General features: G+C 36.7%; 1 protein-coding gene across 14 annotated transcripts in view; it reads left to right on the forward strand.

Annotated features, from left to right (window-relative positions):
• HDAC9 (histone deacetylase 9) overlaps positions 1-26414 on the forward strand; it is a 944501-nt gene that overhangs the window by 547637 nt on the left and 370450 nt on the right. For all 14 annotated transcript variants that reach the window (XM_045495014.1, XM_045495020.1, XM_045495015.1 and 11 more), the window contains 4 exons: positions 7-129; positions 3369-3579; positions 3997-4214; positions 22376-22639. In XM_045495014.1, coding sequence (XP_045350970.1) covers positions 7-129; positions 3369-3579; positions 3997-4214; positions 22376-22639 — 816 coding nt within the window. The remainder of the gene's footprint in view (positions 1-6; positions 130-3368; positions 3580-3996; positions 4215-22375; positions 22640-26414) is intronic.

Here is a 26414-nt window from a genome sequence, read left to right on the forward strand (position 1 = left end):
TAACAGCATATGGTTTCACAGCAACGCATTCTAATTCACGAAGATTCCATGAACCTGCTAAGTCTTTATACCTCTCCCTCTTTGCCCAACATTACCTTGGGACTTCCAGCAGTGCCAGCCCAGCTCAATGTAAGTCATTACACAGCAGCCCAAGTGATATTTTCATAGGGGAGCTCTCTTTCATTTCATGTATATTTACACTTCAGGGAAACTTGGTAGAGTTCATTTCTCAGAGAATTCATCCACTTCACTCTGAGTTGTGCAGAGACATTCAGTTTCATTTCAAATTAAAGAATTATACTGGTTCACATAATAATATTTATAAAAATAATAACTAACATTTGTATAATGCTTTATAGCTTTTAAAAAAGAAAGTACTCTCCAGACATATTATTTTGGTAGCTCCACACAGCCATTCCATGAAACAGAGATTACAGGCCACAGTTTTACAGAAGAAGAAGCTGAGATTTGGAATATTTAAAATCCCAAGATCACAGAGCCATTAAGTAACATACGTAGGACTCAACCCAGGCCTGTGTTGAGAGCTGTAGCTTCTAAGGCAGGCAGCATAGGTTTATAGAATTTATTTTGTGAATGACTTTATTTTCAGAATTTAAGTTACTGACTCTGTCATACTAAGGGACATATCTGGAAAACCTCTCTGGGAGCAATATTAAATTCTTCCCAGGAGATTCAGAGTGAATCAGTTACTTTAAAAGTCCTGACATCTGAAATAGGATCTTTGGGAGGTACTGTCCTACTAGCAGAAGATAGCAATAATTATTTTATACGTATTCCCCAAAATAATATAAAAGATGTGTAAGCTTTACCTGGAAAAATTCATCTGTGATTTGTTGTGTAAATAATACTTAGGCAGAGGTCATGGGATGCATTAGGTTTAAAGAGAAATTTTTTCCAACCCTTGGCACCAGTTTTTTTCAAACTTTAGCAGCACATCTTCCATAGAGTTCCAGCTTGTCAAATTCACATCTTTTACAATAAGCCCATGCCAGGAAATTTTAAAGAGTTGACCATTTTGTGATTAGTTTATCTTCAGAATATAAGACCTGTATACGGTATGCTATTTTATGCACAAGCACACCTACCTAACATTTTTAAATGACAAATTTTATAATTGGGTTCAATACATGTTATAAAATCAATCAAAGAGATACCTGATTATATTTGGCATTTTTACCAAATGTTATCATTTCTCTTACATGATATAGTAATCTTCTACCAGTGAGGAAAAAGCAAAATTTTGTTGTTTTCTATCTGAGGATTGAAGAAGAAAAGCTTAAAAATACTGATTTCAGCTATGCCTTTGAATTTCCACATGAAGTGTTAGTAAACAATTGGTTCTAGTGAAAAGAAAAAAAGGAATTAAGGATGAAACTAAATGTAAATGTTCATGTATGGTATTTTCACATCTCCACTTATTAAAAATTATTTTTCTTCCATTCCTGTTTTTCCTATTCTTCAGATGATAAGCAAATACTAACATAAAAGCTTCTTATGACACATGAATAGGCATTTCTTTCCACTGTTTTTTGTGTGTTCTAAGTCATTCCTACCAGCTAACACAAACATACACCACTTTTAATGTGGTCAGAGAGAATTTTTTCCCAAAGGACCAAGTACTAACGCCAGACCATTTAATGTTTCAATGGTAATACAATTTGGTACCGTTGGATGAATAAACCAATGTGGTTTGGATTGAAGTTTCGTTTTTCTTTGCTTCCATTTTGGTGTGGATGAGGCCATCACAATTAATTTTTCAAGTTTAACATTGCTTTGGCAAAGGGATCTCTTAATATTCCATTTCCCCACTGAATAGTGGGAAATTTTAAGGAAAAGAGGCCAGGAGAAGGAATCACTTCTAGATTAAACATTGTGTTGACTTGCCATGTGACTAAGACAAACCATTTACCTCTTTGTCCTTCAATTTCGCCATCACTGAAAATTGCTTTGCTTCCCTGGTGCACAGCAATTTTGAAAGATGAAACATGAGTTTTGAAAAGAAACATGCCACATAATTTTGAGGTATTAGACTTCTGCTTTTGTAATGCCAAAATGACCTCCATTCATTAAATTCTTTGAATAGGATAATGCATTATTACTATTGATGATATAATTATTATTACCTTATTACTGTGTTATCATACATTTCAAGTTCTTAATAGCATTTTTATTTGATCTAATTTCACTTGTAGTTTATTTTATTAAACAAAAGTATCTGCAGTGTCATTTTCAATATTTAGAGATTTGGGGATCTGTTACAAATTAATATAAAATACATGTTTAAATCAAATTCCTGCATTTTTATACAACTGCTCATTGAGTTGGCTGAAGACTTTTATTTTAAAAATTAAATATTGGAAACCTACTGCTCTGTGAACTTATTAGAGGTCATTAGAGGAGTTGTTCCTTCTGCATGAAACTCCAAAACTAGACAGTCTTATCCCAGCTTCTTTTTTGTTAATGCTTGTTTATTTATTTTGAGAGAGGAGGTGGGGGGAAGGGCAGAGAGAGGGAGACAGAGAATCCCAAGCAGGCTCCACTCTGTCAGCACAGAGGCTGATGCGGTGCTGAAACTCACAAACTGTGAGATCATGACCGGAGCCAAAGTCAGACAATTAACAGACTGAGCCACCCAGGTTCTCTTTATCTTCAGCTTCCTCATTGCTAAGATACAGTCACTAGTTCAGCAATTTGAATCAATTTTATGTTTCCAGTATACCTTTTACTTAAACAGTATATTCAAATATTTTAAACATAAACTTCCCAGTTATTAGGCCTGAAATTAGTATTATTATTATTTAATGCTAAAATAATCTTTAAGTTCAGTACAAGGATACTCAATACTAAATTGTCTCCCAGGCTTCCACCCTATTTTTATTTCTCCTTTGTTGATGCGGTTAGTTTAGAAAGACATGCTGTTGGGCAAAATAGGTGAAGGCGAGTAAGAGGTACACACTTCCAGTTGTAAAACGAAGAAGTCACGGGGATGTAAAGTACAGCATAGGGAATATAGTCAATAAGATTGTAATAACTTCATATGGCAACAGAGGTAACTACACTATCATGGTGCGCAGTTCATAATGAGCACTTCAGCAATGTTGAATCACTATGTCGTATGCCTGAGACTAGTGTAGTGTTGTGTGTGAACTATACTTCAGTTAAAAAAAAGAAAACACTAGGAGAAAAAAAAAAGACATCCTATTATACATTTTCCCTACTCAGCCATCAGTAAGATGGGGTTTATTTTGGGTAGGGGAAGGAAGGATTATAGAATAAGAAACTCATCTAATGGTGTACAGACCTAATGGATGAAAAAGGATTAACATCTTTATTATTTCTTGACACAGGCTTCGAATTCACTCAAAGAAAAACAGAAGTGTGAGACTCAGACGCTCAGACAAGGCGTTCCTCTGCCTGGGCAGTATGGGGGCAGCATCCCAGCATCTTCAAGCCATCCCCATGTCGCTTTAGAGGGAAAACCCAACAGCAGCCACCAAGCTCTCCTGCAGCATTTGTTACTGAAAGAACAAATGCGACAGCAAAAGCTTCTTGTGACTGGTAATTAATGACACCATCATCTTAGGGCTTTCTTTTATCTGTGTTCCAATGTAATGCCCCTTTAGCTCAAGACCCTATTAAAGATTTACATTGTCATGCAAGGGTCTCCCTGACACTTGGTATTGTGGGAAAGGCTACTATTTTCATTTATTTCTCTAGATACATGGTGGGGAAAACGCCTCACCTTGTTAAACCTTCATACGTACCAGAGTCGATTACTGGTGAGTCACTGGTGAGATGCATACCTATCTAATGTTCTGGCATTTCTGCCTTCACCCCATACAACCTAGGTTTCTTCTGTTGTTTGCCCAGCAGAATCACTAGTTTCACCAAATGTCTCATATATCTATTTTCTGTGGCTTTTTGTTCTTTTCTAAAGCAAAATTGTATGTGTGTGTGTTACATTTTTTTTTTCAGGCGGAGTTCCCTTACATCCTCAGTCTCCATTGGCAACAAAAGAGAGAATTTCACCTGGCATTAGAGGTACCCACAAATTACCCCGTCACAGACCCCTGAATCGAACCCAGTCCGCACCTTTGCCTCAGAGCACATTGGCTCAGCTGGTCATTCAGCAGCAACACCAGCAATTCTTGGAGAAGCAGAAGCAATACCAGCAGCAGATCCACATGAACAAAGTAAGCCCCCAAGCCGAAGTCAAAATGTCATAACCACCAATGGGGGAAATTGGGGTTCTCTTCACTGATCGGGGCACATGAGAGGAGAATGTTGGTATCTATCCATCACAGTCAAAAGGAGATCGCCATCCTAGCCCTCAGGGACAGCATCACAGTATCAGTATTTTCAACATGACTACAGTCACAGGATGCTTATGGCAAAATTGAGATTATGGATTAGTAAGGGCTTTCATGATTGAAGCCCTATCTTAATACATAAGCACACACAGGCACCTGTGTGCAGAGCCCCATTTTCTGGTATTGTAGAAAAGGCTTGAGGCAGAGTTGAATGCGGTGGATGGACAGCTCAAAAAGTTTGCACAGGTGCAGGCAGATATGACAAGGTTAGCCAACAGAGTATTTCTCAGCAACTTGTATGTATCCATGTTGCATTTATTTTTTAGTATGCCCCACTTCATTCCAAACAATGTTTGAAGCAATTTCTCAGAAATATGTGGTAATTTTCTGGCAGCCTTATTGTGGCCAAAATGGAAAGCTGATGTATGTATCACACCACATCCTTAGGAGCTCTCCTGCTGAGGCAACCACAAAGAAACAGTGATTACAATATGACAATATCAGACAGGCCAGGCCAGTAACATTTTCAGTGAATTCGTAAGCAAAACTGGTCTTCCCAGCTTTGCCACTACCGTCTGCTATGAGTTTCCAAAGCAGAGTCTTCTCCTTCCTGGACAGTGTTTTGGTCCTGGATGTCATAATTCTACCCAGTCTCCACTGTTACTGTATCACCTACAAGTATCATGGAGAAAGGTTTTATATTAAGAAATGACATTCTGTTTATTGATAGGTAGCTAAAAAGTGGCTTACTGTTTAAAAGCTTTATTGTATCATGATGTAAACAAAGCAAAACCTCCTGGGCAAAGATCAAATCATCTTTGTAATAGCTTGTAGGAGAAAGGGGGTCTTTATCATGTGCTCACTTACCATGTGTTTATTGCAGGTAGGGTAGGGCGAGAGTTTTTCTCTTCTCTTTGGCCTCCAGCTTAATAAGGCAGAGCCATGAAGGAAACACAGGCTGAATACCATACTACTGAACAGAAATTCCTCCAGCCCAGCCCTTTGCTGCTTTCAAAGATGATGTGTATGTGTGTGGGATTGGGGAAATAGGACCAGGGGATAGATGGCAGTGGTAACTACCTTTCCTGCCATCTTTCATTCTACTACAGACTATATTTCACTATATTGCTTATTACTCTTTATATATCATCAGGTTGATGCCTGTTTCGTTGCTAACACATTTCTGTAAATTTATCAAATTATTTTTTATCAAATCAGTCTCACTGGAGGCAATCAACTTCCTTCTTGTGTAGTGACGGAGTACTTTTGATTTAAGAGTGTATGTCTGCTATATTATGGTAGAGTTCAGTTTGTTTGTTTTGTGGTCTCTCAGCACTACTTATAACTACTGGGAATTCCTGAAAAATTGTCCAGTGACCAGTGAGGAAAAATTTATGCAGAAAGAAAGATTGGGAATCCTACATTTTGCCTCATGATATTTTGATCTGGAATTAGGTTCGTTAGATTCCTGTTAATACTTTTAAGATTATTTGGGAATACATTTTTCATGACCTAGAGATGCTGGTGTTTCAGACTCAGTGGTATGCTAATAACAGAATCTTTATATTTTAGTATCACACTTGAGATTTTGACAGGCGGATGCTAACCTCAGTCACATGGAAGAAAGTAAGATGAAAAGCAGGCATTTGCATTTGAGCAATGAGAAGAGCAAATCTTATCAGAGACCTTCTCCCATGTGGAGCTGATTCCTTGGAATCTGTTAAGAATTCTTCCCAAAATTAGAAACAAACCTATACTCTCAGGTACATGTTTGTACAGTGGTTTGACTATTAAATCTTGTCTTAATTAGGCAAAATGAAGTCCAGAAAACTTCAAAGTACAAAGCTGATCTTTATATATTAACCCCTCTCAGCTTGGGTGTTTAGATTACTCAAGCAGGTCTCCAGTTGGCTTTTCTCCAAGTATGTATTCCATATGTTTGATCAAATGGCATATGCACATTGGGTATTCTCCAGATTTTGAAAATATTTCACCTGCCCTCAATTGTGTGAGGGAACAGAGAAGAATCTTAAAGAAGAAAATATTGAATCTCTGACCTATTCTGAAGTATTCACAATAGAACCATCAAGAAATGAATTGCTACTGTTCTCCCTTCCCCAGGAGGTGATGAAAACATTTATTTCATATTATGTGAGGGCCATAACTGAGATGCCAAAAACCAGTGTGTTTGTGTATAATTATATATGTATGTGTATTCTAACCGTTTCGAATACCCATTAATGAGAAATAACCACAGAAAATTTTATTTATGTCATTTTTCTTTCCTGTTAAAGTGGATGAATCTATATTGAAGCCGTTCAAACTGGAGCCAAATAGTTGGCATCATAAAAATGTCCCTGCTCTTGAGGTACTTATGGTAGCAGGAAATACATGCTCACATAAAGACATTGGTATACAGATACCCTATTTGAAAATGTCCTTTTCTTTCGCTCCTTCAACTTTTTTTTAAGATTTAGAGAAGCAAAAATGCAGTGACAACAAAAGAAAAAATAAGTGTATTTGTCTCTAAACCTATAGCATATTAAATATGATTGTCCTTCCTGGCATGAAATTTTTTTTAATGTTTATTTATTTATTTTTGAGAGAGAGAGAGAGGGATGGCAGAGAGAGAGGGAGAGAGAATCCTAAGCAGGCTGTGCACTGTTAGTGTAGAGCCCAGTGCAGGGCTTGAACCCACCAACCGTGAGATTATGACCTGAGCTGAAACCAAGAGTTGGATGCTTAACCGACTGAGCCACCCAGGTGCCCTGCTGGTATTATTTTTTTTTAATTTTTTATGTTTTTTAATTTTAATTTTGAGAGAGAGAGAGAGCGAGAGAGCATGAGAGCAAGTGGGGGAGGGACAGAGGGAGAGGGAAACAGGATTGAAAGCAGGCTCTAGGCTCTGAGCTGTCAGCACAGAACCTGATGTGGGGCTTGAACTCACATACTAGGAGATCATAACCTAAGCCAAAGTCCACACTCAACTGACTGAGCCACCCAGGTGACCCTCCCCCTAGTATGAAATTTTTAATGATGTAATTGAATTGCTAATCATCGTTAGAAGTCAAAGCAAATCTATATTTTTCAGAGTTTATATAATAATTGACTTACTAAATTTGGAAAGCTTTGTCATATCTTACTATTATTTGAATCAACCATTTATGAAAGCCGTCATTCCTGCTTACTATAACTATACAATGTAAATATTATTAATCATACTAAATAACTTACCTACCCATTGCTTGATACTTAAATGACATTTACATGGGAAATTTGTGTGTCATAAGGATTATTTGTCTCATACAATTATGGTGTAAGTACTTAATTGCTTAGCAGAAATATCCCTGGAATGGGTATATACAGTATTTGTATTGTTATATCTACAAAATGGGGCAAGGTAGAAATGTAAGTGGAAAACCTGTCAGAATGATTTGTCTTTATACTCATCAGGTTGAATATTTTATTTTCGCTGAAGGTATTTTGAGAAGTTTAACCATAAAAAAAAATCATGGTTTACACTATTTGTTCTTTTGTTTTCTTGAGACATTTAAAGTATTCAGGAATGCATTAAACAATTTCTGTTGCTAAGGTATGGTACATTCATGAAACAATGACTTGTGGGCATTTTTTAAAAACCTAGATTCTTTATGCTAGTATCAAAAGAAGATTGAGGTTGGGGCACCTAGGTAGTTCGGTCGGTTAAGCACCCAATTTTGGCTCAGGTCATGATCTTGTGTTTTGTTAGTTTGAGCCCTGCATCAGGCTCTCTGCTGTCAGCATGGAGCCTTCTTTGGATCCTCTGTACCCCTTTCTGTCCCTCCCCCTGCTCGTGCCCATGTGTGGGTACTCTCCCTCTCAAAAATGAACATTTAAAAAAAAAGAGGATTGATGCTTTGCTAGGTATCTTTTGTTTATTTACTGAAAGATAAAAACGGTTTCCAAAGCAAAATTTTCCCCATAAATAAAAAAAGGCAAACAAAAAAGTAAGAGGGTATTGGCAATTTTCTTCTGGGATCATTTTAAATTTGAATCTTGCCGCAGATTTTTCTGTTAAAAAAAAGACTATGATTAATGAAAACAAAACACACTGCAGTTTTTTTATGATTTTTGAAGGAATATACCAATCACTGCCTAATTAATAGAAGGGGAAATCTCTAGTTGTAACACTATCTGAATGATACACAGGAATTTTCCTGAGTGTCTTCAGGCATTTTTGTTGTGAGATAATCTGGCCTTGACCTCTGCCCCCTGCCCAATGGCATTATTCTTTAAATTGTTTCTCTATTATAGTATGTAGAGGATAGCATTGATGCACACTGAATAATTTCTATTTTAATTAGAATTGTTCTAATACCTATGTTTTTCATATTCATTCTATCAAAACCACATGAGCAGAAAATTTAAGAAATTTCTTTCTTCATTCAGTACTTATTTGAATGAAATACCAATTTATTATGCATTTATCCATTTAGCAACTCATTGAATTCTTGCTTTGTGCCAGACACTATTTTAATCACTAAGAAAATAACATTCAGAGTCCTCATGGAGCTTAAAGTGTGGGGAGCAAGGGAGTGAATTATTCAGTAAACGGTAATACGATGTGTTATGAACTAGGATAGGGAACATGAGGAAGAAAATTGTTTTCATTGAGGAAGTAAAACTTGAGACTTGTTTGGTTACCTCCTTGGGTTCTTCTGTCCTTTTTTGTCTCTTTCTTTCTTTCTTTCTTTCTTTCTTTCTTTCTTTCTTTCTTTCTTTCTCTCTCTCTCTCTCTCTCTTTCTTTCTTTCTTTCTTTCTTTCTTTCTTTCTTTTTCTCCCTTTGTAATATACTCTGTGATAAATATCTTACGCATTCCTATGACTGGACATCAGCCAACACTTTTTTTAAAAACCCAGATAAATCATGAGATGATATCTTAAATATGTCAAAGTTCACTGTAGATATAAGTATTTATTATATATTTGTTACTATGATACTTAGGCATTTTGACATGAGTGCTATTTTATCATAATAAAAATATATCTAAGACAAGATTAGTAAAAGGGAGGCCAAGCAGATGTCCTGTGTTGCCCTTATTAAAACAGGTAGAAATTATGTCTGACAAGCAAGGCATGAATATAATTTTGCTCAAATGCTGGAACGGAGCAAATGGGGAGTTTTCATTAATTTTGGAAGAGAATTTGACCGTTTATTTGAGTAATATCTGTTGTATTCTTTTTCCTGATATAATTTTCTAACAGAAATGTTACATATTCTTCATAACCCCTCATGATTCATACCTACTCCTTGTTCCCCATCATGCATCCACAGCAACCCAGGGGACTATAGTCTGTCATGCCTGTGCTCACACACAAACATAGTGTGCATATATGTGTGTTATTTTGTTCTTACAAAATATCCCCGAAGGTAGTTCTAAAATAAAACTATTTTGTGCACTGTTGAGCAAAGCGTATGTTTTCCCAAGGAAATTTATTTGAAGAACAAATGTAAAGATGTTACATTCCAGAAAGTTTATATTTTTAAGTCTCATGTCCTATTATCAAACAGCAAGGAAACACTTTGTGTTAGCTTTATTTTAATAAAGGTGGTTATATCCATGGCTTCTTGTGGGAAGGTTAAAATTTTAAGTATAATTAGATGAGGATGATGTACCCATCTTTGCTTTTGGATGCACCTATTACTCCTGGTGTATCTTTCATGCACTGTGGCTCTTCCTAGCACCTTCTCCATAGGTACCTTAGGGATAGGGTCTTTCACGTAATACCAGCTCCCTTTTATAAGTAGGACCCACTATAAGCTGGGACACAATGCTAACCTTCTTATGTACATTATTTTCTCAGACTTAACAACTCACTCTTTTTAATATCAAGAAAGTTAATTTTAAAGGGCTTAAGTAAGTTGACCCAGGGGACAGGCTAGAAGTTGACAGAACTAGACTTCTGACATAGGTTGTATGACACAAAAACCTGTCCTGAACCTAAATGTGTACTTACGATTTTAGTGTTGTTTTCTTCACCAAGCAGAAGAAAAGATTTCCTTTAAAATTTTTTTTATTTATTCTTTTTTACTTCTTTTTTTAATTTTTATTTTTAGCGAGCACGCGAGCAGTGGAGAGGGGCAGACAGAGAGAGAGAGAATCTTAAGCAGGCTCCAAACTCAGCACAGTGCCCAATGTGGGGCTTGATCTCATGACCCTGGGATCATGACCTGAACTGAAATCGAGAGTCAGACACTCAACTGACTGAGCCACCCAGGAATCCCTCTTTTTTTAACAAAAATTTTTGTTTTAAGCAAGCTCCACACCCAACGTGGGGCTTGAACTGGTGACTCCGTTATCAAGGGTCACGTGCTCTACTGACTGAGCCAGTCAGGTTCTCCAAGACAAGTTTTTCCTAATTTTATTTTTGCAAAAAAGTAGAGAACTTACAATTGAAGAGAAGGCAAACAAGCAAGCAAACAAAAAAAAAGGGTGATCTTATTTTATGTATTTATTTATTTTTGGTATTGGTTTGGATTTGCTGAAATGAAGAAATTTGTTTTCCTGACCTTACTTCCCAACTTTTCACACATTGTCCTCCCTCCAGTGACTAATTTGGAAGTTGATTTACATGGTGGGGCATTCAGATATCCATTGGATATTAAAGCTTCCCAACAGTGCTATGAGTGCAGTACAGCCCGACCATGTTTCATACCTTTCTTGCATGCTGTAAAATCGTCATTTCTTTAGATTGGGCAAACATCTTCTCATAAGAGTTCTGAGCTGGTCTGATGCTGAAAGTCTACTGATTTCATCAAGTTCAACTGAAATGCAAATTTGGCATCTCCTCTCTGGGTGGTTGGAAAATGCCTTGTTTTATGTTTTGAAAAATGGATGAGTAGAAACTTGAACTGGGCTTTCATTTAGGAAAGTAGGCATTACCGTTGTCAGGTTTAATTTCTCTCTATCCATTTGACAGTATGTTTCCATGCAGAGCCTTTAATCAACAATTTAGGATTACATTTTGCCCATTAGATGGATAGTATGTCCAAAAACTTTAGCAAGCACTGAAAGGCAGTCTTAATTTTATAACAGTAAAAAGCCTCCTAGATTATTTATCTATCTATAGAGGTTTATAAAAGAAACTTTGACTTTGCCCTTAAATAGATGCTATTTCGACATGATTAGCCCAGTGTAAATAGATTCGTGTAGGTATGTGCTGAGCTTCAAAAAAACCACTTACTGCAATACTGGCTTACATCATCGTAGAGAATTCATATAGAACCATTTCACTACATAATTACAAGTTGATGGTTTATAATATACAGAAAATGGCTTATTGCTTTATTATTAGATGTGATGAAATCTGGTGTTTGTAAAAGAAACTAAATGACCATTTCAGTGGATTAATGTGTAACTTTCGTAAACGTTCCCAGTGCTGCTTTCATAACTTGAAGACCAAGGGAAGGACCTCGACCTTCCCTTTTCACTCTGCACTGTTAATCTAGTCAGAGACGCTTTTACTGAATGAGAAAAACAATAGTTGGACATGACTATGAGGTAAGAAAATAGGGGAAAGAAAAATATCTGGGGAATTAAACCATGTGAGTGGTTTGACTGATGTTGATTCCAGGCTGTTCAAAGAGAGAGGAAAGCTAAATAATTTGGTTGTTTCTCAACCTTGACAAATAGTTTCATTTGACAGGATGAAATAATTAAGTCTTACTAAGGAATTTTTAATATAGCTAAGTGATTTGTGGACATGAAAACCACCAGTATGTAGCAGTCCCTTTGTTATAGATTTTGGCTGCTTATAAAGTCCTGATTTTAGTTTTCTTCCGTTGTATCTTTCTGCCCTTTCTCTAAATACTTACGAAATCTCAGGGATTATAGTGACCCTGAAATGTCATATGATCTAGAGTATTCCCATTCCTTCAGGCAGAATTGCATCCAGGGCTAAGCTCCCATATCCAAAATGCACCATTACTCTCTTGCTATCGACTGAGTTGTATCACCCAGCAATAAAAACTCACTTCTAAAAATAATTTTCTGGCATGGAGTCATTGATGGTGTTCCACAATGATATATTAGCAACCACTATGCTTCCACATACTGAAAATGAAAATAAAGAAGGCCTGTTCTTTCCCTTGAATGGTTCATAGGCCTGCAAACAGATCATTCCAGTCCAAGATCGTTCTATATAATGCGTAGCTCATATGAATTGCAAAATCTAGAATGCTTGGTAACATTTCCAAGAGAAATTTCTGATGTCTTGCAGAATTATTTGTTAGTTTTGCAACTTTGGACAAAGTATTGAGCCTCCGTGTCCAATAATTCTCTAATCTGCACGTTTTAGAGGTTTATAGTGAGGATCCCATGAAAGGATGTACTGAAAGTGCTTTGTAAACATGGTGAGCATGACTGAAATCTTAATGCAGTATTTGTATTCTTATTTAGCACTCATAGTTCTTTTTGTTTTTATTCTGCTAATGAAAACGGTTATCTGGAAGTGCTAAAATATCTCCAACACACACATTTCCTACTTGCCTCAATCTTGCATCAAGCTACTTTGTTGTAAACCAAACTACTAAATTTTGTTCCCACTTGAGTCTTTGTAGTCATCATGAAGCGGACCTTTGATTTCTGTTTGGAACAGCATATATGTTAATTATTGAATTATTTATTGAGGTATAATTTACACAGCAAAATATATTCCGTTTGCTGTATAATTCGGTGAGTTTTGACAAATGCATATCGTCATATAATTAACACAATCAAGATAGAGAGCAGTTACCTCAACTTCCAAACTTTCTTTGTCTTGCTCCTTTGTCGTCAATTCCTACCCCTACCTCCAGCCCCAGGCAAAGTAGTTGAATTTTTGACCGTGTGGGAAACATAAAACAAATAACAAGTATGAAGGATGGTATATTTTGAGAGCAAGCAGACATCAGCTCTAAATGATCTAAACCATAGAATGTTTAAGGAAGAAGGGCCATAAGGGATTATTTTCAGAGGTCATAGGTGGACACTCTGTGGACTGCTGTCGTTGGACAGCTTGGTATCTTAAGCATTTCAATTTTTTGTCAATCTTTAAAAATAGAAAGATTTCAAATGCAAATCTGATTTCTGGCATTGTCTGAAAAATTGAAAATCTGGCTACACCGGGGCCCACATTTCCATGTGGCAATTGTTTTCTGTGGTTTATTCTTGGTATCCATTTTAAATAGGGCTTGTACTGCTATCCAGATGACCAAAGCAAGGGTTGGCAAATGGGGAGAAAGGGAAATGTTTATCAGTCAGTTGATCTGAAGATCATTGGCTTTGAGATCTTGTCTATTCTGAGACACAGTCCAAAATTGCCAAGGGTGCCTTTCCTTAACTGTGCCTCTGTTCATTGCCCTTAAAAAGCAAAGAAAGAGAACTTTGAAAGAAAGTGTACTATCAACTAAAGATTTGAAAGGGGACTTTTAGGGGAAAATCCTATTATGTAATATAAAAATGCATAAAATGACATAGTGATGTAAAAGAAGGAAAAATAGGTCATTTGTGTTCTAGTTGTCTTGTAACACTCTCTTGCTAAACTTTTTGTGTTCTAAAAGTTAGATCTTTCTGTTTCTACTTTTGCCTGCCTACATCCAATATTCTATAGCAACCAGAGTGATCATTTACAAATGCAAATCAAATCATGTTAAGGGCATGCTTAAAACTGCCCAGTTGCTCCTTATTGTTCATAAGATAAAATCCAAACATCTTTTTGTGGCCTGCAAGGCTATTGTGATCTGGCTCTTGCCCCTGTCACTGACCTCATCTCCTACTCCCTTCCCTTACTTGCTGAGCCTCAGCCATGTTGGCCTCCTTTTCAGTCTGTTGGGAATGCCATTCCATCTCCAGGAGTTGTGTTATCCACTGTACTGTATGGTAGGTTCAACTTCCAGATCTTCTCATGACTTGACCGTGGTGTTGGAGCCCCTCTTAGCTTAAACCTCACATCTTCTGAGGGCCTTTCCTGCCCATACAAATGAGACACAGACGCTCACCCCTTCCCCCATCATTCCTTACCACATTAAGTTCCAGTCTTCAATTGCTTACTTTCTGTTTCCTTTTCTGAGAGCTCGCCTGACTGCTCTTCTCAGGATGTGGCATATAGTAAGTGTTCAACAAAAATTGTCAAATGAATAAAGAGTGGGTGGGTAACTTTCTCAAACTCACTGGAAGGAGGAAATTTTCAGTATCCTTTCCAGTTCCGGGGGTTAACACTTATTTAAGTTATTGAAATATTAGGATGTTTTGAAGCCAGAAAAGGGGTATTTTAATTGCATGCATTGATTTAGACAACCATTTGAAGTTATAAAGATAAACACGTGTTTATGAAGTATTCACTTAACCCCTGGATTAGTTTTATATCTCTTCAATATTGGGAAGAAGGAATATTTTTCAGTTTAGACTTAATTTATGTGAATAATGAACCAATATTTAGAAAATATTTCTCTCTTGTCATTTAGTTTTGGTTCCTCTGGTTATTTCCCTAAAATGCACAGAAGTGAAATGACGGAGTATTTTGGCTTGAGGTAGAGTTCTTCTCTAAGTAGACCTCTTGATTTGAAAACCCTCCAAACGCTGCATGTTGTTTTTGAGAACAGTTGGTACATACCTAATCTATTTGTGATTTGAGACAGAATTTTATCATTGTTTTACAATCCAGTTTCCTTGGAGCTTAAGGGAAAGGTTTCGTGTTCCAAAAGAAGAGTTTTGCATTTATTTAAAAGAAAAAACAAGAACAAAAACAAAAACAAAAACTTGTGTCATTGCCATTCCCCAAGTAAAATCTGTCTTACAATCTGAGGCAGAATAAGAAAGTGATGAGTTGGGTTGAAGGTCATTTTGCGTAGTTTAATAATCACATTCAAACACTTGTGCTTAATGGGTTGTTGACAATTTCAGAAAACCAGATGTCCATCAGAAACAGATTTACTCGTTTTACACTCTTGTTCTTAGTTGCCATCCCAAAACTAAAGATATTTGTGGGGACATAAAAGATCTCTGTGGGAAAAATTTAAAATATGGAATTGAAAGATACTTTATTTGACAGCACTTATGTTGACTTTTAGGCTTGTCTCAGTGTAACTTACACAGAGATGAGCTGAATGTGCTCATGTGTAAAGGTTAGCAGCACAGCCTTTAAATATTATTTCATTAATTTTACATCATTTGCCAATAGACTAGATGATATTTAACATGGAATATAGAACATTGAAGTTTAGAGACTTGCTGTAATTGTGATCCTAGCAGGGATTGATAAGAATGGAATTGCAAACTTAAGGTGTTAGAGATTTAGATAAATTATCATACCTGGTCCTTGGAATATCGGCATGAGTATGTATGAGTGTGTGTTACAAACCCAGAATGGTCATAGATTGCCTGCAACATTCTTAGTGTTTGGTACGATGGCTGTGCAATAGCATGGAGAATACAGGGAAACACTGACAGATGAGGAAGAACACAGATAAAAGGAGAAGGAGAAGCACAGCCATCATCTTCCTCTCTGCTGGGTTCCCCACCAAAGTACCTCACCTGGTGTCAGACGAATGACACACGGTGTGTTTTACAGATGGGCCCTCAGCCGAGATTCGCACAGGTCTGTGCATTTATCTGTCACACAGATGTTTTGTCTTGTGTTTTGTAGCCAGCAAGGCAACAGCTCAACTTTGCTGGGGGATCACCTCCAGATGTTCAACCAAAGAGAGACTCTGCTACCCCACTGAGAGTGAGCAGACAGTTCCTCCCTGCATCTGGGGCCACTCAGCGACAGTACAAATTAGAAAAGGGTTAGCCCCTACCATCGTTGTAATGGTCACATTTGAAGTTCAAAAACACATATAACTCAACATAATCTGAGTACTGAATGTCTTCATACATAGTCAGAAACTTACAAACATTGTCAAGTAATTTTTTTATTTTAAATATCTATAATAAGTTAAACCTGGCAGGCACGTTTTCTGTGACTTTGGTTTGTAGATTTTTCTTGTTGATGTTAATTGCTAATTTTTCCACTCTGGCAAATTTGACTGCTTAAACAAAAACAGCTTTAGTCAAATACCTGGAAGAGGAAATTAGGTTAACTCCTTCTATGCATTTGTATTTTGCAAAGCTGGTTCCAGGAGATCCCATTTATCACTCTTGTATTTTGTGAAACTTCGCAAAGAGCACATTCTGTCTCAGAGATGGTGAAAAAATGGCAATTATTGTTCATGTAGACCTTGGCATTTGCTTCATAACCTGGGAAGAAAAGTGTCAAAGCACTGTTACTAAGCATCAATTACACTTTCAGGTATTTATTAAAAAAATGATGAGTGAGAGAGACGAGAATAAATCCTAGATTCCTGACTCATGCAGTTGAGTATTGCTGTTCACTCAGATGAGACAATTAAGTGAGCAAAACATTTTGAGTGGGAGGAGAATAAAGGTTTTCTTTGAGCTATTTAAAATTTATGATACCTGTTTGATATTCTAGATCTAAGGAAAGATGTTGAAGCAGCTGAATATGAAGTTTGGAGCTCAGGAAGACAATGGAATTGTTTATATTAATTCAGTTGTTACCAGAATATAGCTGTTTCAGAGGAGAAAGCAGATTGGAAGTGTATCGAAAATTCTAGGTTTCTTTTTTTTTTTTTTTTTTTTTTTTTTTTTTGGAGATGGCTCAGGTTCTCCGGACATGAAATTCCTTCTTTATAAAATAAAGGTTTGAAGAGCATTATTACCAATGACTACATTTTATATGTATATGATCTCCACTCATAAGTTACTGTTTTATGTCAAGAAACATTTCTTTTTTTTTTTTTTTTTTCAACGTTTATTTTATTTTTGGGACAGAGAGAGACAGAGCATGAACGGGGGAGGGACAGAGAGAGAGGGAGACACAGAATCGGAAACAGGCTCCAGGCTCTGAGCCATCAGCCCAGAACCCGACGCGGGGCTCGAACTCACGGACCGCGAGATCGTGACCTGGCTGAAGTCGGACGCTTAACCGACTGCGCCACCCAGGCGCCCCAAGAAACATTTCTTTTACAAACCATCAAGGAATTCTGCCCTTGGAAGATCATTTTGCTATTTGGCTTTTTTGCCCCATCATCATAGCATTATTCATTCTGGCATTTTTCTCCCTCAGGTTTCCTTTAGTACATCACAACTATAGATGAAGCCAAAGGAACTCACTAGAACAAATGGCATTGTTTCTTTATTGCACACTGAGAATTGTTATATACATATCTTTGTCAGTGAGGTTGTAAATACTGACCCAATGTGATCTGTAGACTAAATGATGAGATTTGTAGGTATGTCCATGACCTCAAAAATACATTAACAGGTCAGATTTCAGGGTTTTTGTTAAAACATACATATGGCATGTTCTGTGAACACTCAGCATTTGGTCAGTATTAGAGGTTTTCTTTGACAATCTTGCTATCTATGGAAAACTATATTCTGGGAAATTAGCACACAGTTTGTCTCGTCTTTGGCTGAACTAACAGTAGTCATATGAGTCTCTTACTTTCAAAGATGCTATGATTGTGTCCTGGTGCCCTTTTTGAAATGTGTTACCTTACTGACACATTAATATCCTATTTAAAATGCCACTGGCTTCAGAATTAATGCAGTCACTATTTACTTTAACAAGAGAGATTTTGGTCATATAGTGTGGTTGAAAGCCTTGTTGGCATGAATTCTAAAGAGAACGGGAAAATAGAAATGAAGACAGTGAAAAGAGATAAGGAGTTTTGTTGTGAAGGGAGTTAAATAATGGGGTTGGTTGAGGGGAGCAAGGGAGGTTTTATTTAAGATGGATTATCATTTTGAAAATGTGCAAATAAGAATATTCCAGCAGAGAGGGGAAATGTGTGTTGGAGGACAGAATGGATAATTGCAGGAGTAGATAGGATCCAGGTCATAAGCCAAGGGATTGACTGAGAATAAGAGCAAAGACATTGCTTTCCAAAGAACAGGAGCACGAAGGGTGAATAGGAGAGCTTTCTAAATGTGATGGTAGCCGGATGTTGAGTTTCCCTTTGGAGGCTTCTGTTTCCTCAGTGAAATAAGAAGCAAAGCAGGCAGTGAATAAAAGGTCTGAATATTAGAGGTTGGAGGGGAGAGGCAGTAGTTTGAAATTGTCAAGGAAAGAGTGGGAATGAAATAACTAAAGAAATGTAGTAGGACTGTCAGGCAGCACAGAGGACCCTTTTGATGGTTTTGCTCATGAATTTGAAGAGAAACATTCAACATGATTGTAATTTGTTTGTTTGTTTCCTAGCTTATTCAGCTGCTTGGGTTTGGCAGAGATTCAGTATTAATCAAGGTTAGAAGTCTTACTTTTCCAGTAAAACCCATGTTGAAAAGGGCAAGAGAGTTGAAGACAGTATAAGGGAGTCATTTTTATTGATGGAGAATGGACCTTAGTCCAGCAAGGAGGGAAGGGGCGGGGGATAAGAGAGGGTGGGCAGCAAGAATGTGGTAGGCTCAATTGCGTAGAGCACCCTCCAGAGCTGAGGAGAGGTTAGGGTCAGAATATTCTGAGAATGATCCAGAAGGGAATGATGTTCGAAACTGAGATTTAGGAAAGTGCACAGCTACCAGTAAACACCAGGGTGACTCAGTCAGTTAAACATTCAGCTTTTGATTTTGCCTCAGGTCATGATTTCACGGTTTGTCTGATCGAGCCCTGCGTTAGCTACTCACTGACGCAAAGAGCTTGCTTGGGATTCTCTCTCTCCCTCTCTCTCTTTCTGCCTCTCCCCTGCTCTCTCTCTCTCTCTCTCTCTGTCTCAAAATAAATAAACATTAAAAAAAAATAAACCAAGGAAAGGGTATAATCACAGCTTTGGGAGCTAAAGTAGAACAGAGGAAAAAGACCATTAGAGGTTAGGAGTTCAAGGAACTGAGTGGCCATGTTGGGACTGGGACTGGAAAGAAGACGAACAGCAATAGGGTCACCCTTTTACTTAACAGGTGGTATTTATAGCTCCCTCTTGGTTATTAAATATGCCCCATCGTCAAACATCCAGAAGCTGTAGAAGTCGCAGCCACTGCTCAGTAAGCAGGGACTTTGGACATGGCATTTCCTGGACAGTGGTCCTGTGCTTGCTGGTGGACCTTTCATGAACGGCCCCTCAGTTCCTGCGTCATGGCCACACATCCCATATTTTTTACTCTTTCTTCCTCACAGAGGTTCTTATGCTCAGGAACTTTTGAACCCCCTCCCAGAGGTGTCTGCTTCCTTCATACATGTCCTTGGCCCACCAGCTCTGATGAGCTAGCTCCCATGAGTTTCTCCAGCTAAGCTTTGGTAATGAGAGGGAGAAGTCATGCAGCTCACCAAGCATCCATCCAGAAGATGGAACTATAGCAGTCTGCCTGCAGATAGTCCCTCTGAGGGGCTCTTGCAGCCTCCTTCACCTGACTAATACCTTTCTTTAGATAAAATCTTCTCCCCACAACAGCCTCTATACCCTGCTCTTATATATCTCATCTGAGATGAGTGATGGAGGTAAGCTTTGCAAGACTGAATGATGAGCTCTAGCTCTCTCTCTCTCTCTGTCTCTCTCTGAAGAATGGATGGATGCTTGTCACCCAAAGTCCTTACCCCTGGTGTCCCAGCCCAAACGGGGACTTTTTAATGAAAACCCTGCTTATTTTCTATGGCGTTATATGTTCTTTTTCTAACAGCCAATTAAATGGGATCCTAGAGTTTTATAGTCAAAGTTTAGAAATATTACATTGTCCCTTTTCTCCAAAATCTCAGCAGTATGCAAGGTATTATGTATTTATGATACGAAGAGCTGATTAGCATTGGTACAAAAGTCCTGCAAATAATTTCCTATAAAGTACTTAGAGACATTTAAAGCATGATGGGATGATTATTCTTATGCTGACAGCCCAGGAACAATAGAAATTAGATTGTAGGCACAAAGGAAATTAATATTTAATTTGCCTTCTTCATTTTGACATACATTTTGATTGGTAGATATTCTCGCAGCTTGATTATGTCTAACTTAAGATTGGTGATGTTCACATCTTATTTGTGGCTTATCCTAAATTGTTCTTTATTTCTCTAGAATCTTGTTCTCAACCCAACCAAATATAGTATAAGCTGTAACTCTCTCCAACAAAATCTTCCAGCGTTCTCCCCATCTTCTTGTGCTCAAACCCCACCAGCCTTTCATTTGCTTTGATGCCACTAAACTCCTTTTTCCAGCACACATACTGTGCCTTGGGCCAGAAATGCTCGCTACCCTTATTTCAAACCCTCATACGCATAACTGACAACTCCTTTTCTATCCTTCCTCTTTCATGTCTCAGCCTAAACATAGCACCCTCTAAGTGAAACCTCCCATAGCCATGCACAGTTGTGCTCCTGTGCCAACTAGGGTGTACTCTTAGAACACCCTGTGCTTTTCATTTTCATTTACCATACTTGAAAATAAGAATAAACTTATTTATCTATTTGGTGCCTTTCTAACACACTAAACTATAAGCTCCATGAGGGCATGGTATCTTGAACGTAGTTGGCGCTCAATCAATATTTATTGAACAAATGAATGAAAACTCCCAATAATTTTACCTACAGTGAAATTTAAGGATTTCATCACTGTGTGCATAGCCATCTGAAGTTGTGTGGCCTGGAGGAAAGTCTGTAAGCCTAAAGTGGGTAAGACACCCTTCAGAGTTGGAGTACTAGGTATTCTAACTCTAAGCATGTATTTAGTCTTAGAAACATAGTTAGGGGCACCTGGGTGGCTCATTTGGTTAAGTGTCCAACTCTTGATTTTGGCTCAGGTTCTCACGGTTTGTTTCAGCCCCACGTCGGGCTCTGCACTGGCAGTATGGAGCATGCTTGGGATTCTCTCTCTCTCCCTCTCTCTGCCCCTCCCCCACTTGTATGAACTCTCTCTCTCAAAATAAATACAAATAAACTTTTAAAAAAAGAAACATAGATATGTATGAGGTAAGCTGAAACTGGACATAGAAAAATCAGTATTCATGATTTTAGTGGTTGTATTCTAAGTGTGCTGCTCATTAGCAATATTTGGCATGTTGTTTACATGGGCACTGATGTAACAGAAAACTCTAATCACTGTTGAAAACACAGTTAGGATCTGCAGATGATCAGTCAGTGGGGACCTTATCAATTAAAACAAGATCTACTGTAAGATGAAATCATCTTGAGTATTTTACCCCATTTATTGAGCTTTTATACTATGATATTTTGCTATTGTTTACATTAGGTATGTTGTCATTTTTTAAAATCATTGACCAATTAATTCATATACTTCTGAAGATTAAATACAATTTAATTTATAAAGTCAAGAAAAGGCCTAAGTAATAATTTTCAATTACAAATAATTTCTTCTTCCCTCTTATTTAGTTTAGATATGTTCATAAAACATTTTTACTATAAATTTTTTAATCCCACATCTTTTTAAAGTTTAGGATTTCAAAATCAATATTTCCATGTTTTACCAGTATATATAAGAGGGTGTTTATCATTTGACCAGTTAGGTATGGGAAAATTAGATAAACAAGGATTTCTCATTTGTGTTTGTATTTTATAGTGGTTGACATTTGTCATAAAAATGAGATTGTGGAAGTTTTCCATTACCGTTCCATTATTTCCATTACATTTTCTCTTTGCAGAAAAATATTCTCAGGTCTATTTGGATTAAATTGTCACAGTACAAACTGTACTTATAAAAGTTTCCTGGTTCTCCCAGAGGAAGCTTATTTACCTTTTTCCCACCATTTTCTAAGTGTGTTAAAGAGTAATCCGATTCTTAAAAGCACCTAAACACCTTATTCTCTGCCTGCTACACCAATACAATATAGAAATGATGGGACTGCTTCAGATTCAGTATTATTGAGGAAGTTTGTTGCATACAAATTCGTTGTGAAATTGATGTTCAGAAATTAGAAAACAGAATGTACTGAAGTAGAGTCATTAGAAATCAAAGTGTATTTTGCTTCTCTGTTACCACCAAGGACTATTGAATTTTGAACCCCTGAACACTCTCTTCTAGCTGCTTTCGAAATCTATTGAACAACTGAAGCAACCAGGCAGTCACCTCGAGGAAGCGGAGGAAGAGCTTCAGGGGGACCAGGCGATGCAGGAAGACAGAGCGCCCTCTAGTGGCAACAGCACTAGGAGCGACAGCAGTGCTTGTGTGGATGACACACTGGGACAAGTTGGGGCTGTGAAGGTCAAGGAGGAACCAGTGGACAGTGATGAAGATGCTCAGATCCAGGAAATGGAATCTGGGGAGCAGGCTGCTTTTATGCAACAGGTAATAGGCAAAGATTTAGCTCCAGGATTTGTAATTAAAGTCATTATCTGAATATGAAATGCATTGCAGGTTTTGGTAAATGGATATTTCCTATCCTGTTTATATTTCTGAATGATTTGATTTTAGTGTTTAAGGATTCTACTTAATACATATATATCTATATAGAGATTTCTCTATATACTGGTTTCTATATAGATATCAAGGTTTCATTGAAACTCCACTGGTAAGGAAATACTTGTTACACTAAAATTATACTACATAAGTATACACGTAATTAATAGGCTTTAAATTCATCCCAAAGCCCGCCACACCAATTACTTCTAAGGAAAACGAACTCACTGTTGTTTTTAGTTTATCTGTTGAGATCAGTGACTGCTGGATCAAGTCACCCAGTCTGATCAATGAAACATTCTATTAGTTCTTGAATTTTTTTTTTTTTTTTGGTATATAGAATTCAGTTTTCACATTGTTGTACATAATGTATCATACTACAGTCTTGAACACTGTTAAAGGTAGTCTGCCCCTTCCGTCCTCTCTCTTTTTTGTTAAGTTAAATGTTCTGGTTACCATGCCAATAGTCCTTAGGTTATTGTATAGATTGCAATTGAAAATATTAGGAATAGAGGTGGTTTTAAATATATAGATTGCAAAGTACAGCACTATTTTAAATATTACATTATGTCTCACCTAGCACTGCTCATTTTACTTTTATCTTGTGTTATTTGATGACATTGTCTATCAAAAAAGATCAAATGAAGCCAATGCAAGTATCGGCAAAGAGTAATGTGCAGCATTATGGTCCAATCAGATACTATATTGTATCTACAATTGTAGAAAACGTAGTAATGGTATGATGATTATCTGATATGAAGTCACAATTATGTTTAAAAGAAGAAGGTGTATCATATTTCATAATCATATCACTAGGATCTCTTAGGCATGATTCCATAATGACCCGGCATATACCATAACATGTTGGCAAATAAAAATTTAGGAAAGTTAGGCTTAACAACAGAATCTACTTGTATATAATGCACCTTCAGAAGGACTGTGTCCTTTGATGCTATGAAATACAAACAACTTTGAAGGCAACAGAAGACTCTGTTTATTTAAGTCAGTTCTTTGTCAGGTTCCTGCTGTTCTACAGAAAACTGATTCTATGCGGCTGAACAGGAAATGCCTTGTGGAAGCAGGAAGTCCAAGTGATTCATGTAATGAGGAATGTAGGGGGGGAAAAACGGAGGATAGTGTTTTACTCTTTCTGTTTTTAAAGGGCACTCTATGAATTGATTTATTGTCTAAGAAAATAACACCACAAGTAGGGAAATTGTTAAGGAAGCTTTTCACTGGAACATTTCCTTCATACTCCCTTTTGATATGTTTACCTTGTTTTATAGGTTTACTTTTGTTAAGCTAGTTAAAGATTCTCTGTATTAAGACCCCTTTAATATGGATAATCCAAATTGACCTAGAATCTTTGTGAGGTTTTTTTCTATTAAAATATTTATATTTCTAAATCCAAGGTATTTTAAGGTGTAGTATCCTGTTTCAAAGGAGATAGAACAATTTTGCCAAATGTAGACATTGTAACAACTGTATGTTATTGGCACGTGTTGTTTACATTTTGCTGTGACATTTAAAAATATTTCTTAAAAAAAGGTCACTGCTAAAGATACATTATCCTTTTTTAAAAAGTCTCCATTCAAATTAAATTAATATAACTAGAAGTTAGAAAGTTTAAAACTTTTCCATATAACGAAAGTCCTTCTGATAATTTGACAAATAGCTATAATAGGCAACTTTTCCTATTACCAACATATTTTGGTTAGTATATTCCTTAAGATTAAAATGACTTTTTGTCAGTTGTTTTGCATTAAAAATATGGCATTCCTAAGATAAAATTGTATATTTTTTCCATCTCATAAATATTCATTTTCTTTAAAGTCTTCTTTCAATCTCATAAAAAAGGGATAGTGCATCTTTTAAAATACATTTTATTTGGGGAGGAACATGTGGCTGAGCAGACTTTTGTATAATATCACTTCAAAGATATGTAATCACAAACAAAAAAAAAAACCTATTTTTTATAATGTCATTTGAGAGAGCTAGCTTCATCAGTACAGTTGGTGGACATTAATTGTTTGAATTTGATAGTCTTTGAATTTAATCAAGAAACTACCTGGAACCAGTGAAAAAGAAAGCTGGACTTAATTCATCTTAGAATTAATTGATATATGTCTCTTTTAAAATCTACTGTATTTATTATAATTTACACCCTTGAAGGTGATCTCTTGTTTTGTGTTGTAAATATATTGTTTGTATGTTTCCTTCTTGCCTTCTGTTATAAGTCTCTTCCTTTCTCAAATAAAGTTTTTTTTAAAAGATCCCCTTTCATACATTTGGCTTTGTGTAAACTTGATCTATTTAATCGAATTTGAAGCTCATGCACTAGGTCTCGTATACCAAAATATATTTGCCATTTGTTGTCGAAACAAGAAAATGAAGATATTTTGAGCAATTATTTCTCGTGCCATTAAAAATAATAAATCCAACAATGATTTTAACCTACTTATGTCAGCCATTATCAGATAGCAAACACAGGTAAAATTTGTTGCCTCTTCATTTCCCCAGTGTGGCCTCTTTTTTCATGATATGTCATCATCTTTGATGTCACCTTCCAAATATAAAACTTTATATTGATAAATGTTAATTCCTAACTTTGCTCAACTTAAAAAAATATTTTTAAAAAGGTTAACATAATTCCTTCAGTGTAACAAGCACTCAGTAAATAATAAAATAAATAATGTTCCATGTATCATAATAATTTTATCTATTACAGTGACAGCCTGACCTACAAATATAAAGTAATAGTCCATAAATTTAAAGAGAAAAAAATAATTAAATGACTTCCCCTTAGATGGAAACAATGATTCTAGTGCTAGAGTAAAGAACAAGGAGCCTGGCTCAGGTAAAGGAAACTGGACCATAGACATCCATGCGCCTTGACAGACTGTGCTCCTCTTCTGGTCAGTTGCTAGCAAAATTTAAATCAGTCAGTACTTCATAACTTCATAATGTGTTACCTTGTTTTTGTCTCAGTGGGTTAAAAATAGTTGTTTTATATTCTTTGATTCCCTTAATCTAAACTTTAATGTCTTACAAATTAAAATTACTCCAATTCACAACAATATTGCATTGGATTATTAAGAATTCTGGAGCTAAATATCACTGTTACAAAATGGATTATTATTCCATAATGCCATAAATCTGATAATTTGATCAAAATTGTTGGAATACCGTTAGTTATAATTTTCTAAAAATTGCCTTTGGACTTTTTTTTTAATGTTTTATTTATTTTTGAGACAGAGACACAGCATGAGCAGGGGAGGGGCAGAGAGAGAGAGGGAGACACAAAATCCAAAGCAGGCTTCAGGCTCTGAGCTGTCAGCACAGAGCCCGACGTGGGGCTCGAACTCACAAACCGCGAGACCATGACCTGAGCCGAAGTCGGACGTTTAACTGACTGAGCCACCCAGGCGCCCTGCCTTTAGGCTTTTTATAAAATTACAAGAAGAACCTGATACCAGAGATCCTCAAAAAGGAGTTGGAGGAACCAATTAGATAATGGTTTTATACTGCATTTCTGATTTTCAAACTGTAAAGTGGAAGTTCAATAAAAAGTATCAATCTCATGTTAAAAACTTTTTCTTTAAGAAAAATACTTTTTGCCAGGAATTGCAGTTACTAAACATTAGATTTCCTCTTCTGGAAGTAA

Source organism: Leopardus geoffroyi, chromosome A2 (genome assembly GCF_018350155.1).
Source record: "Leopardus geoffroyi isolate Oge1 chromosome A2, O.geoffroyi_Oge1_pat1.0, whole genome shotgun sequence".
NCBI lineage: Eukaryota > Metazoa > Chordata > Mammalia > Carnivora > Felidae > Leopardus > Leopardus geoffroyi.